Source organism: Talpa occidentalis, unplaced genomic scaffold (genome assembly GCF_014898055.3).
Source record: "Talpa occidentalis isolate TD23 unplaced genomic scaffold, MPIMG_talOcc4v2.1 talOcc4.9, whole genome shotgun sequence".
In the NCBI taxonomy this organism is placed as follows: domain Eukaryota; kingdom Metazoa; phylum Chordata; class Mammalia; order Eulipotyphla; family Talpidae; genus Talpa; species Talpa occidentalis.
In genome coordinates this window covers 29,393,109-29,407,602 of record NW_023605305.1, presented here as the reverse complement: position 1 = coordinate 29,407,602, position 14,494 = coordinate 29,393,109, and the positions used below count along the sequence as shown (strand labels likewise).

Sequence of the window (14,494 nt, the reverse complement as noted above, 5' to 3'; positions counted from 1 at the left end):
ATCCTATTTTATATGAAATTTTATAGGAACTATATATTACATAAAATAAATTTTATGTCTTTTTTTTTTTTTTTTTTTGCTGTCAAGTTTTCTTCTAAACTTTGACTCTTTCATCAGTCTGTTAACAGTACTGAGAGACTCATATGGGACTGAGTATACTCCTGCTATTCTCAGAAAGTTTTAATTAAATGTGTTTTTTTCCCCCAGAGTTTTTTCAGAATCTGGAAATTTCATTGTAGTTCTCTATTCTGTGACACATAAGGATCCTGAATTTTATGAATGCCTCCATTGCAATGACAGGTTACCCAACCTTCGATTCCAGCTAATAACCAGCAAGGAAACACTACATTTTTTCAAAGTAAGTCATTTGTTTATCTAGTCCATTAGTGACCTAGTGTTCATTACCCTTTAAAATAGTAACTCAAACTATTTGGCTTTGTTTATTTATAATCAGTGTTAGTGAATATTAGCTTTATTTGCTTTAGGCTAATTTTGTTTCATAAAATTTAGACTATATCTTCAGAACTGAATTATATTACAGGATCAGATGTTACCCACAGAGTATCTTGCCCATGTTTTTCTAAAGTCTTCAAAGACTGTATCAAGAATTTACATGTATTATTTTATGATATTGAAGGTTAATTTTCATCTTGGTGGTTTCTTTACCCTGATTGTTATTTTTAAAATGTATAGGTATGCAAAATTAAAATGCATATGTTGTGCAAAAATGAAAAATGATGTAAGAATTATATAAAATACAATATATTATAAAAAATGTATAGGTATGACAAATAGCTTCTTACCTTTAAAATCAATGTCTGTAATAAAAAGTATGCAATAGCATTATGGCTATTCTGGCAATAAGAATATGTTGTTTTATATCTAAATACATATATAAAAGTACACTTAGGTGATGGTCACAGAAAAAGTAGATCATCAAAACCCTAAGTGTCATTTTATGAAAACATTCAAAGAGCTCAGTAAAATGAGTAGTTCTATGTCTCAAACCAATGATTTAAAAAATTCTTAAATACAAAACTACTGATGCCTGTTCTGCTCCCCACTCTGTCTCTGGTGAATCCTTTCACCCTCCTGTGCATCTGGACTGCACCCCAGCTCTTGTATAAAGATAAAATCTTTTTTAAAAAAAAGAATGAAAATGAAAAGTTCTCGGTATACAAAAGTAGGCACTAGAGTTCATGATGTATTAAAAAAAAAAAGAATGTTGTGATTTGATCTTCTATCTATACTACTATATTTTTCTCCATGTCAGTGTGAGACAGTTTCTCTCTCTCATCATTCGTATGTTCACTGTAGTAGTACTTCTAATTTTCTTCAAAAGTTTATCCTTTGTATTCATAGCCTGGCTAACTATTTGGAACAAGAGGCCTAGCTTTTAAGCCTATCTCATCTTTTGACTTATCTTCCTCACTAGCTTATTTCTAGCTTATGATTTTAAAGTGAGAGACTCATGACTCTTCCTTTCACTTGAACACTTAGAGGCCATTGTAGGGTTGTCAGTTACCTAATTTCAATATTGTGTGACTAGTCATAACACACAAAACATCTGTTAGGTTTGTATCTTACATGGGTATGGTTTGTGGCCCCTTCAAAATAATTATCGCATCAACATAATTACAACATAATATATCAAAAATGACTGAACACAGTTGCTAATGAGAGATAAAATAATAATGAAAAAGTTTGAAATATTGCAAGAACTACAAAACGTGACACAGATATGAAATGAACACATGCCATTGGAAAAATAGCATCGACAGACTTGCTTAATGAGGATCACCCACAGACTTAGAGGTTGCAAAGAATGGCGTAACATGAAGCACAGTAAAACAAAGTATGCAAACACAAGCACAATGGAATATGTTTCAGCCATAAAAAAAGGAGGAAATTTTGTCATTTGCCACAACATGGGTGGATCTTGAAGTGACTTAAATCAGACAGAAAGACAAATGCTGGGGCCTCCCTGATGGTGCAGGGGGTTGAACGCAGTGCTGTGAAGCTGTCTGCAGCCTTTGTGGTGCGAGTTCAATCCTCGGCTGGGCAGGAGCAACCCACATGATGCGGCAGACCTCTCCTGTCTCACCCGCTGCTCTCCTCAGCAGTGTATTTCAGTCAGTCTGCCTGTTCTGTTCCCCACTCTTTTTCTGGTGAATCTTCTCACCCCCCGCACCTCTGGCCTATACCCCACATTAAAAAAAAAAAGAAAAGACAAAAAAAAAAAAAAGAAAAAGAAGATTCTGTGGAATCTTCTACAGAAGAAAAAGCAGTTGGCCCTCCATGTCCATGGTTTTTCATTTGTGGATTTAACCAATCTCAGATTGAAAATATTATGTAATTACACCTACATGGTTGTATTTGTACTGAACGCCTACAGTCATTCTCTAGACAGTGCAGTGTAACAACTATATTAGGTATCTATGTGGAGGATATGGGTAGGTTTATGCAACTAATACTCCCTTTTATATAAGGGACTTAAATATTCTTGGATTTTGTTATCTGTGGTGAGTCCCAGAACCAGTTTCCTGAGTATATCAAGGGCAACTGTACCTGTAGATCTAGAGAACCAATTGATAGTTGCCAAGGAGTGATGGGATTGGTAGTTTTGGACAAAATTGAGTGACAATGGTCAGAAGGTACTAAGAAGTCCTGGGGGTGTGATGTACCACATGGTGGCTTTAGTCAATATTTGTGTTGTGTATCATATATTGTATATTACATATTGAAAGTATCCAGGAGAATGGAATCTTAAAAGTTCTCAGTATAAGAAAAATACATTTATAACTGTATGGTGATGGTTATTAACTGAACTTGTTATGGTAGGCATTTTGCAATATATACAAATGTAAAATTATATGTTTGAAACTAATATGTTATATGTAAAAATGTTATTTAAAAAATAAAGGAAGGTTAAAGTTAATAGAAATCATAAGTCCTTCTCCCAGTGTTTCAGAGATACTTTTCATCTAATAGAATTTTCTGGTGTTAAGTAACGTCTCAAAATAATGACTTGCTTCTTTTCAGAATGTTGAACCTTCTGACACAAAACCAATCCATTTTGAACTGAGAGCTGAAAGCCAAAATGCAGAAACAGAGTTTTTCAACAAAGTTTCCAAGAATCTTTCAATTAAGAGGTAATAGATATGTTTTTATTATCATTTACTTTTTAAGTACACTCATTAGTTTTATATGAGTAATTAAAGTAACTTCCTAGTTACTTCTGTGTATGTTATGTATGATACGTATCTTTGCTTTAAATGTATTCCTTCATATTCAGATTTTGGATGATAATTTTAATGAAGTAACAACTCTAATATGGTTCTCATTTGAGTTGATTTATTACATGGGGAGAAAGGTATTTGTCAAGAAATCTTGCTTTGGAGGAAACATCTTGTTTTATTTAATTTGCCTTCTGTTTATTTTTCTCATCATTGTTATATTTAAGCCTGAACCATCAGACAAACTACCATAAAAAAGAATTCATGTACCTAAAAAAGGTGTAGTTATTTTGGGTTTTGTTTGTTTGTTCGTTTGGTGAAGGGGGTTTTTGCATCTATTGACATGGTAAAATGAGGTGTTTGCTTTTTTTTTTTAGGTGGAGGATGACAGTTTCATTTGTGGGGTGGGAAGAGAGCCTGGATTTTAAAACAACAAAAATCAAGGTCTTGCAAGCCAGATAAAATAGAAAACAGCTTGTTTTTTCTTTCTCTCCACCAAACCACCTATGCTCATGACCCAAACATCTACCCCAAATGGTTTTTTAAAACTTTTGGAGCTTGGGAATATTGATTAAATAGCAGTGTTTGTTTTTTGGGGGGGTCATTTTATATCTTTTGTGGTAAAGAAAATATTTCCTTGCATTAGTCAGGGTTCTCTAACAAAACAGAAGTGACAGTACACACACAGATTTTTTTTTTTTTTTTTTTAAGCAGTTGGCTCATGCAGTTGTGGAGATGTGGTTAAGTCCAACATTTGTAGGGTAGGACAGCAGCTGAGAAAAGTTGCAGTTAGATTCCAAATGTAGTTTCCTGGCAGCATTCCCTGTTCTTGGGGAGGCCAGTCTTTGTTTTCTTAAGGTGTTCAACTGATTGGATGAGGCTCACCTACATTAGGGAGAATAATCTGCTTTACTCAGAACCTACTGATTTAAATGTTAATCTCTTATAAAGAAAATTTCTTCACAGAACTATTATTCTAGATATAGAATAATATTTGACCTAATATCTGGGTCATGACAAGACAATGACAATATCTGGGCAAGGCATGAATGACTTTGCCAGGCTGACATGCAGAATTACCTCTTTGTGCTCCTATTCCAGCCTTCTCATGCATTTTATTTCATGCCAGGTAATATGCTAAGGACTGGGGATATGGTGGCAGACATGATCCCCTCCCTCATGGACTTCATATTCCACTGATGGAATGTTGAATATTCTCCTTACTATGAGTCCATAATTTAATATTTGCAAATAGTTAATGACCTCAGTTAAAAGTTACCTTAAAATGATGGTTTATTTTTTGTTCATAAACTTTTGCTTTCTAGTTCATAAACTATTGCTGTTTTTATTTGCTTTTGTGGGACTGGTGCATTCCTTTCTGCTTAAACACACCATGCAAACATTCTGGTTGTTTCATTGCAACAACTTGGCATATAAAGAACTCTGTGTGGCTCTGCGGACTACCGGGGTTTAGGTAGAGGTCTCTGCTGCTGACAGATCTTCCAGATCGTCATGGGGTTTACTCTGCTAGGGAGACAGGATACAGGACCCTTTCTTAGGGACTCCATTAGTATCTAAACTCTCTTAACTTCCTTCTGACTTTTCCTTCATTTTCCTAATCCATCCTATTGATACTTTGTCCAGTTTAGGATGCAAAATAAATTTCATTTGTATAATCTTAAATACTCATTTCAATTTAACTCAATACCAGCACTCAAAATTTTCCTGTGTTCTCCTAGAGTTTGTGACCTGTGACATAATCACTACAACTGACTAAAAAGGAGGAGGTGCCCCAATTAATGCCTCAAAGTAATGTCTCAAAGATACAAGTTCATAGGAAAATATAATTTCTTACTTGATTTTCCTCTTATATACAGTGAGTGCTTAATGCAGTGTGTTTAATACAGTAAGTGTACAACTCATCAGATTACAATTTTTTTATGGTCATCTTTTTTTTTTAATTTTACATTCCTCAAAGTGGTTAGTCAGAAGATGCTCAGTGACTGTTGGTTTATTGTGACACTAAGAATAAGTGAGTTATATGGAAAGCTGTGTGGAGATTCCTCAGACTGCTAAAGATGGAGCTTCCATATGATCCAGCAATTCCCCTCCTAGGTATTTACCCAAAGGACACAGAAACATTAATTCAAAAGGGCACCTGCACCCCTGTGTTTATAGCCGCACTATTTATAATAGCTAAGCGATGGAAAAAACCCAAATGCCCAAAAATAGATGACTGGATCAAGAAGATGTGGTACATATACACAATGGAATATTACTCAGCAATCAAAAAAGATAAACTCATGTAATTTGCAGCAACGTGGATGGAGCTGGAAGGGATCATGCTCAGCGAAATAAGCCAGAAAGAAAAAGAAAAATACCAGAGGTCTCACTCATAGCAGGAATTTAGAAAACCTAAATAAGGGACCAGGGAAAAGACTAATTATAATAAAGTAAAAATCAAAATCAACAAGCAACTATAAACCAGAGCCACACTACAGTGGGGGGAGGAGGGAGTAGGATCAAAACAAAGGAGGGTGGGAATTGTATGGAGACTATAGCCAAGATGAAAATGCATACATTGTGCACAAATGAAAAATGATGTAAAAAATATATAAAATATAAAAAATAAAAAGAATAAGTGAGTTAAACTTGTCCTGATCAACCAAAGAGTTAGCTTTCCTGAGCAACTAACATTGATTTGAAAAATAAAATATTTGTGATTGTCAGATGCTAAATTAAATGATCCAGATACTACCATGGCTTATTAAAGCACTTTATTCAATTTCAAAAAGAAACAAACACTAAATTACTGAAGACTTACTATCTTCCCCTCTATAGGTCTTCCCAAACGTTATCTCCAGGGAAAATGCCAATAAATGATCCTGATTCTGGTGTTGAAGATGAAGATTTTTCTCCAAGACCAATTCCTAGTCCTCATCCAGTAAGTCAGAAGGTATCACTCATCTTGTGTAGAACTCACTTTTGTAGTTAGAAACCTGAAAGTCTCTTTATCTTAAAGGACTCAGTATCTTACTTACTAAAGTAACTCAAAAACTTAAGTTTCATTCTAAGATATGTTAGGTGTCTATATTGTTATGGCACTATATGTAGAGATATCATTCCTCTCAGGTACATATAATCATTACATGTAACCATAAATGTGATTTTATATATACATATATGCACATGTATAATAAGTGTGCATACTTACTATTTACAGAGGAAATTGAGACATAGATTGGTTAAGTTACCTACCCAGTGTTACTCCACTAATATATAGCAAAGCTGGAATTCTAACTCAGATGTTGTTAACCACTGTAGACTCAATATTCTGTACTATCACAAGAGCATGATGTTGGTTTTTATTATTTTGTTCTGAAAAAATAGTCTACTGACTTTTGGAGATTAATTCCTAATAACCCCTGTTATAATTTTTTGATTGCAGCCAACTAGTGGGTTATTTTAGAATTATTGTAGCTTAATTAGACTCATTACTATTAGAAAGAGAGTTGTTTTTTTAATATCAAATCACACTCAATTTCACCACAGTGATTGAGTATTTCCTCTTTCCTGCTGTCTTCCAACTCTCTTGGTTGGCATTAGTAGAAGGAATAATGGTGCATAACTTCACATAATAGAACAATATTCTGAAATATTTATTGAAGGGTCCTTTGTTATTTAACATACAAAAACATTTTTTGCTACTAGATCTGTTGAGGTATACTACCTATGATAAATTTTTTTTTTTAAAGATTTATTTATTTATACAAGCACTGGGTACAGTCAGAAGCGCGGGAGGGCGAGAGAATTCACCAGAGCCAGAGTGGGGAGCAGAGCAGGCAGATGGACAGAAGACATTGCTGAGGGGAACAGCGGGCATGGCAGGAGAGGTCTGCGCTCCATGTGGGACCTGGTGGCCGGGGATCAAACCGGCGCTACAGAGGCTGCGGGCAGCTTCACAGCCCCGTGCTCAACTGCTGCACCACCAGGGGAGGCCCCCTGTGATAAATTTTGCTGAGAAAGAGTTAAAAAAATGCCCTGAATATTATGAAACAGTTTCCTATATTGTGTTCTGTGATATAAGCAATGTTAGTGTTCCAATAAAAGGAGTTCCATTGTTGAAAAAGTGTGAAATGCTTAGTTCTGCCGAGTATAAGCACCTTGTTTATTTTGCTCATAATTGTGTTCCTAGTGTCTTACACATAGAAGATGCACAGAAAATATTTGCCAAGTGTTTTCCTGGAGAATAAATACTTTTTAATAAGTAACTGTACATAATTTGGGAAGGACTGGTCTAAGGAAAGTGAAGCACATCTCTTTCTGCTAAAAAATGCTTTTTTCCTCTTTTATTTCTTTCCCAATTGTAGGTTTCTAAGATCCAACCATTAGTTCCTGAACTTTCACTTGTGTTGGATGGCAATTTCATGGGATCAAACCCTCTGCCCAATCCATTGGAAATGGTGAATAATGAAAATCCTTTGTTGAATAATCACTGTGAACACTTGGAGCCTTTGCAATCCCAGCTTTATGATGAGAAACAAAGCCCGGAAACTGAAGCTGGAGAGCCTTGCTTGAGAGGACCACCAAATCAGTTGAACCAGGGCACTGTTCCTTTGAGACACTGTAAAATAAGGCAGTCATCCTCCTGTAAGAAAGGGAACCCCCATATGAGGAATGGTGTTAAACCGTCTTCTCTTAATGGGCCATCTCCTGATACATCTGAAAAGTTTCAAACAATTTCTGCTGGAAATGTACACAAAGAAGAGTATCCTATAAGATCCTCCACACTTAATTCCAAGCCTTCTTCTCTTGCCCCACAGTCCCACCCACATAATTTTGTTTTCACCCCATAATTCAGGGAGACCAATGGAATTCCAGATACCTACTCCCCCTCCACCATCTTTCTATCCCACAAATGTTTGCAGTTGTTGTCAGCATCATGGGCCTATTCAATGTACTCCAATAAATTCTTGGCAAGGAATGAACACTGTAGGATCCATTCAAGACCTCCAGTCTGAAGCTCTTCAAAAACATTCATTATTTCACTCTAGTGCATGTCCAACTCTGTGCCATAATGCTTTCTACTCCTCAAGTAGTCCTATAGCTTTGAGACCTCAGGGCAGCTTGGGTGGTGGTTCTCCACACGGCAGTGTAGATCCATTGCCTGCTGCAAGATTACCGTCACATGTGGACACTTGTCACCCACGGCCTTGTGCAGCTTGCATGCACACACCCAAGACTGGGTCAGAGGATGGAATGATGGGACTCTCTCCGGATGCTTATAGATTCCTCACAGAACAAGACAAACAGCTGAGACTACTTCAAGCACAGGTTTGGTTGAGGCTTTCTTAGTTCTGATGAATTCTTGGTGTTAATATGATTTCTTAAAAATAACTGACAGCTCTGTAGTCATTTTTTATGGAGTAGAACTATAGAATGTCACAACTAGAAGGCACCTTGGAAACTAAATTCTTGTCTCTCTTGTTTCATAGATAAGTGAAATGAGGATAAGAGATGGAAAATAATTTACTCAATAGCACATTGCTAGGAGTACAACCAGGACTAGAAAGCAAGCCTTTTCTGTCTTGTGCATATCCTAACCTACAAAATAATTGAATTTTTCTTTCATTTTTTGCCTCTTATGAAATCTGTATTTTACTAAATCTTTATATACAACTAAATATAAAGACTGCAGAGTGGATTCTGATGTAATTCTAGTTTGTTTATAGTATGTATGCTAACCCTTTTACCCTTAGAGAATAGTTCTAGAACCACTTTCTGCATATCTTTACTTGTTCCACTCATTTTATTAAACTGAAATGCTTCCTTCATTCCTTGGGACACAGTTCTTAGTCTCAATATATCTTTACATCCTTATTCAACTTAATTTTTCCTTTTTTTCCTTCCTTTATGATAGCCTTTTTCAACTTATCTACTTCCCACTGTTCCCTCCATTACCAATGGAATAACACAAAATGTACTTTCATGTTTTTCCATGATCCTGACTATATCCATGCAAATATATGTATAATGAGGTATACATGTGAGATCTTTCAGGAAAAAAAATCTTTGTTTTATAAAATTGAAGTCATAGTGTTTACAGTTTTCAAAAACAAAGATACTATTTTTCAGATTATGTATAACAGTTGAGATAGGATACCTGAAGAAAATTAGGTTTGCTGTTTTATAAACTTAGCTTTAAATTCTTTCCAGTTGTAAAATGTAAGTTGGATTTTAACAAATGATTGTGAACATTTGGCAGAAATTTTAATGTAGCTAAATATTTCACATTGAAAAGAATTTTTCTCATTTATTTCCTGTCTTGTTAGGAAAAAAAAAAGACTTGTAGAATTTCTAAAAGATATCTTTTACGCTTATTTTGAAGTCCTAGTTGCCTGAGATCTGTATACTTAAAATGAAAATTGTAGAATACTAGCTCTTGTGTAGATTATTTAACTCGTCACACTTGGGAAATACAAAATATGTAGGAAGTACTTTTATGATAAATACATGGTATTTTGTTGATGTGAAAGTTTTTTTACTTTTTTTAAAGATACCATCTTATGTAAAATTTTTGAGAAGCAGGGCCTCCCCGGTGGCGCAGCGGTTGAGCGCTGGGTTGCGAAGCTGCCCGCGGCCTCTGCGGTGCCGGTTCGATCCCCGGCTGCTCCCCGGCCACCGGAGGAGGGTCCCACATGGCGTGCAGACTTCTCCTGCCGCCCGCTGCTCCCCTCAGCAGTGTACTTCGGTCCTTCTGCCTGCTCTGCTCCCCGCTCTGGCTCTGGTGAATTCTCTCACCCTCCCGCGCTTCTGACTGTACCCAGTGCATATATAAACAAAACAAACAAACCAGCAAACAAATAAATAAAGCATGCCTCTATAAAAAAAAAAAAAAAAATTTTGAGAAGCATTACAGTATATTTTCTATAAAAGTATATAGACTTATTTTAATGATATTATAAAGATATACAACAAATTTCTCATTGGCTTCCTATTGATTATTTCAACAGTTTAAAGTTTTACTGTTACAGTGTACATTCCTATTACTTGTATCTTCCTTTATAATTATATATCTCTACAGCAGGATCCCTAGAAGTAAAATTGTAACATCAGAGAGAACATATATTTTAAAGGTTTTAAAGATAACTAAACTTGTTCTTCTCCCAGTATTCTGAGTCATTTTGATGTAGTAGTTAAAAAGGTGGGCTCTGGCACCTAATTTCTTAGGCACTAATCCAGTTTCTATGTAACCTTAATTATGTGCAATCTTAGGCAAGTTTATGTTATCACTCTGCTTTTCAATTTTGCATTTTTAATTGTATAATGAAAGTATCAAGTGCTTGCATCTATGTCTGTACTGTATTCTGTTCCATTCATCTGTCCCTCTGTTTCAGCCCCAGTACCATTGTCTTTTATTCAAGAGTTTCCTATATGATGCCTAAAGCTAACTTTTCTCATCTGTAAATTGGGAGTGATGATTGGTACTATATTTAGATTTGAATGAAATTAAATGAGTGTGTATGTGTGTGTGTATAGATACATAGATTTAGTGTTAAACGTAGGACCTTGTTATAGTAAGCATTTAACAAATGACAACTCTGTCTTATTTATGTCTTAGTCATCATAGCTGTCTTAGTTTTAGGTGATACTGAAGCTTACAGTACTAAAATAGCTTTTCCAAAAGTTTAGCTGAGTAGGATTTAAACTTCTAACCTCCCATAATAGATGGTTCTGTTTATATATAATGTCCAGAGTTAGGGATACTTATTAGTTATGACTTGGGCACATAACTTTATTTTTAATGCTTCAAGTTGTCTTATCTGTAAAATGTTTAATAGTACATTCTTAATGGGGCCTGTTGTAAAAATCATACATAAACACTCTTAGCACAGTGTCTTGTAAACAAGAAGCACTTAGTAACTGTTGCTACTATTATTCGTATCTCCAGTTTCAGTATAGCCAAACATAAGCAATTCTGATTAACCTTTATAAGAAGACTCTTAGGTAAAAAATATTTGGTATTTGGAATTAGAGTATACTTCTGATCTTACTTTTGATTTATAATTGAAATAGGAATAAAAGGTTGCTTTGAAGTGTGAGCACTCAGGTTTTTCTATATTAGTGTCAATTATGAGCAAACATGAATACTGATCTAAACACCTTTGTGTTTTTAATTTTTAAATTTATACTTAGCTCAACATACTTCTTAATAATGAATGATTGATGGTTTCTTACACTGATTACATTTTATGGTTATGATCTAGTTGAAATGAGAAAATAGTTTATCATTAGTTATTTATAACTAGGGTACTTTGTGATTCATTTTTAAACTCTTGCAAATTTTGTTGGTTACTTGATTGTGAGTTTAAAATATGTTTTAATTGCTGCAGATTCAGCGTTTATTGGAAGCACAATCTCTGCAGCCCTGTTCCCCGAAGGCAGCGGCTGTTGAGGACACAGTGCAAGCTGCAAGACAAATGGAGTTGGTGTCCATGGAAGCACAGTCTTCCCCTAGTTTGCACATGAGGAAAAGTGTAAGCATTGCTGTAAGCACAGGTAATTTAATTTATTCATAAGGAATTTGTTTTAATGCTTTTCACCATTTGCTTTCTAAATTTTTGTATTAAATTGGTTCATGGTCCAAATAGAACCAAAACCAAGATGATGAGACTATAACTTGCTTAAATCTTTGTGTCATTTTATTACTTATGAAATAAAACTATACCTGAAGTCAGATGTGAAACCACATAAAACATTGTTTTTGCTACTTTCCCAGACTGAACCCAATTAATAAGAGAAATCATCTGTGATTTGAGGGATCGGAAAGGTTTCATTTATGCAGTATTATTGATTCTGGGCCTGGAGGGTATGGAGAATTTCAGTAAGGGAATTGAGAGATGGCAGGACAATTGGGTAGAGAAAATAGTATGGGCCCACTGTGAAAAGGAAGTGCTCCAAGTCATCCAGAGTCTCGACATTACTGTTACGGAGAGCCTTTATTAGAAATGTCTACTTTGGTAGACAGTATTGAAGATCTTTTATAGAAATCAATAACATAAATGACATTTATTTACATGTGTACTTATCTCCAGGCCATGAGATCTTCAAGAATGTCTTTGTATCCCCATGATCTAACAAGATGTCTAGGACATAAACTGGTAGTGATTTAAAAAAGAAGTCATTAAGGGTGCTGATAAGATTTGAGTACTGACTGAATGTGGCAAATGAGGAATGGTGGCGAGGAGATTAAAAAGTTATTCCTGCTAAATGCAAAGTGATGACCTAAATTGGAGCCTCAAACATAAAAAGGGTATTAGTGAGAAAATTAGTGAAATTTAAATAAAGTCTAGAGTTTTAGTTAATAGTAATATGCTAATGTTGGCTTCTTGATTTTGAAAAATGTATTAGATAATGCAAGATGTTAGCATCAGGGAAAACTGGATGAGGGAAGGGTATATGAGAACTAAAATTATTAAAAATTAAAAGATTTATTAGAAATGAAAATAAAAGGAAAAAGACTAATTAATAGAAAGTAAAAATCAAAATCAACAAGCAGCTATAAACCAGAGACACACCACGGGGGTAGGGGGAGGGAAGAGGAGAGGAAGGACTAGGGTCAAAGTGTGGGGGGGTGCAATTGTATGGGGAATATAACCAAAATGATAATGTATACATTGTGCAAAAATGAAAAATGATGTAAGAATTATATAAAATAAAATATTAATTAAAAAAAAGAAATGAAAATAAAAGTTACTCCAGGATTTTAAACCTGGGTGACAGAGGGAAAGGTGATAGCATTAAACAAGAAGAGGCAAGTTAAAGACACAGAGAGAGGGATGAGTTCAATCTAAATATCTGTGGCGATTGAGCTGCTTTTGGAAATATTTATAGTGATACTCATGTCAGAAGAATGCAGGTGAATTGATGGCATAAAACTTGCAAAAGTAACAGGTGAAGATTTGAGCCTAGAGAATAAGAATTTGAGAGGGAGAATAAAAAAAGAATATAGATTTCTGTATATTTTTTTAATCCATACATTATCTAGACTACCCATGTAGAGGGAAGCAAGAAAGGAGGGTAAGAAGAAACTCATCTCATATACCTTTTAAAGTTAAATTCCGGTATTACCCAGTATTAAGATTCTTTGGCTGCAAGTAATAAAAAACTTGAGCTAACTTAAGCAGGAAAGGAGAATTTACTGGAAGCCAACACCAAGAATGTGGCTGAACATAAGGAAAAAAAATAGAAATCGGAATACCATTAGGTCTATCCATTTATTCTTCATGACTGTTTTACAAGAACCAGGGTACAGACCAGATGCACGGGAGGGTGAGAGGATTCACCGGAGACAGAGAAGGAAACAGAAGAGGTAGACTGAAGAAATACACTGCTGAGGGAGCAGCAGGCGAGACAGGAGAAGTCTGCTTCACCATGTGGGATTCTTGCCGGCTGGCCGGGATCGAACTCACGCTGCAGAGGCTACAGACAGCTTCATAGTGTGGTGCTCAACTGCCTGCGCCACCAGGGAGGCCCTCAGAACAACAGTTTTAAGCACACAGATCCCCAAATTGTATTCAGGACCTTAATATGTAAAATACAACATCAGAGAACCTCATTTCTTGAAGAGGCAGAGCTTTGAATGCCCCCATTTTCTCTTTTTGCCTTTTACCCCTTCCTGTCATTTTTAAGGAAATATAACCTAAAAGCAGTTCTAAGTAATTGTGTTAAAACAGTATAGCCAGTCTTATTTAACAAAGATTTGTCAAAGAATTATTTTCATAGCTGAATATTTCTTTTAATATCTTTTAAATCATTTAACCCACAGGCGCTAGCTTGTTTTGGAATGCAGCAGGTGATCAAGAGCCTGAATCTCAGCTGAAGCAAGATGATACCAAGATTTCCAGTGAGGACATGAATTTTTCAGTTCATATTAATAATGAAGTCACAAGTCCTCCAGGTAGTGCATCTTCATTAAAAGCAGTTGATATTCCCAGTTTTGAAGAGAGCAACATTGCTATAGAAGAAGAATTTAATCAACCACATTCTGTATCCAAGTAAGGTTTCCTTGATTCAATATATACCCTACTTCTTTTTTCCTTTTAAAATTCTAATATTCTTTTGGTGTTCTAACTCTAATGGCATTACAAACAAATGACAAAACCACATGAAGGAATGAGGGAGGAAAAAACTAACCTAAATAATCATGGGAAAAATATTTTCATGGGATATCATAAAGCTGAAGATAAACTGTAAAC

The 14,494-nt window shown here is 35.3% G+C and overlaps 1 protein-coding gene across 1 annotated transcript in view; it reads left to right on the top strand.

The window, feature by feature from the left end:
- Positions 1-14,494, top strand: part of STIL (STIL centriolar assembly protein) — a 43,755-nt gene that overhangs the window by 16,700 nt on the left and 12,561 nt on the right. The window contains 7 exon segments of the mRNA XM_037498929.2: positions 208-358; positions 3,043-3,152; positions 6,078-6,192; positions 7,607-8,076; positions 8,078-8,570; positions 11,630-11,795; positions 14,065-14,293. Coding sequence (XP_037354826.1) covers positions 208-358; positions 3,043-3,152; positions 6,078-6,192; positions 7,607-8,076; positions 8,078-8,570; positions 11,630-11,795; positions 14,065-14,293 — 1,734 coding nt within the window.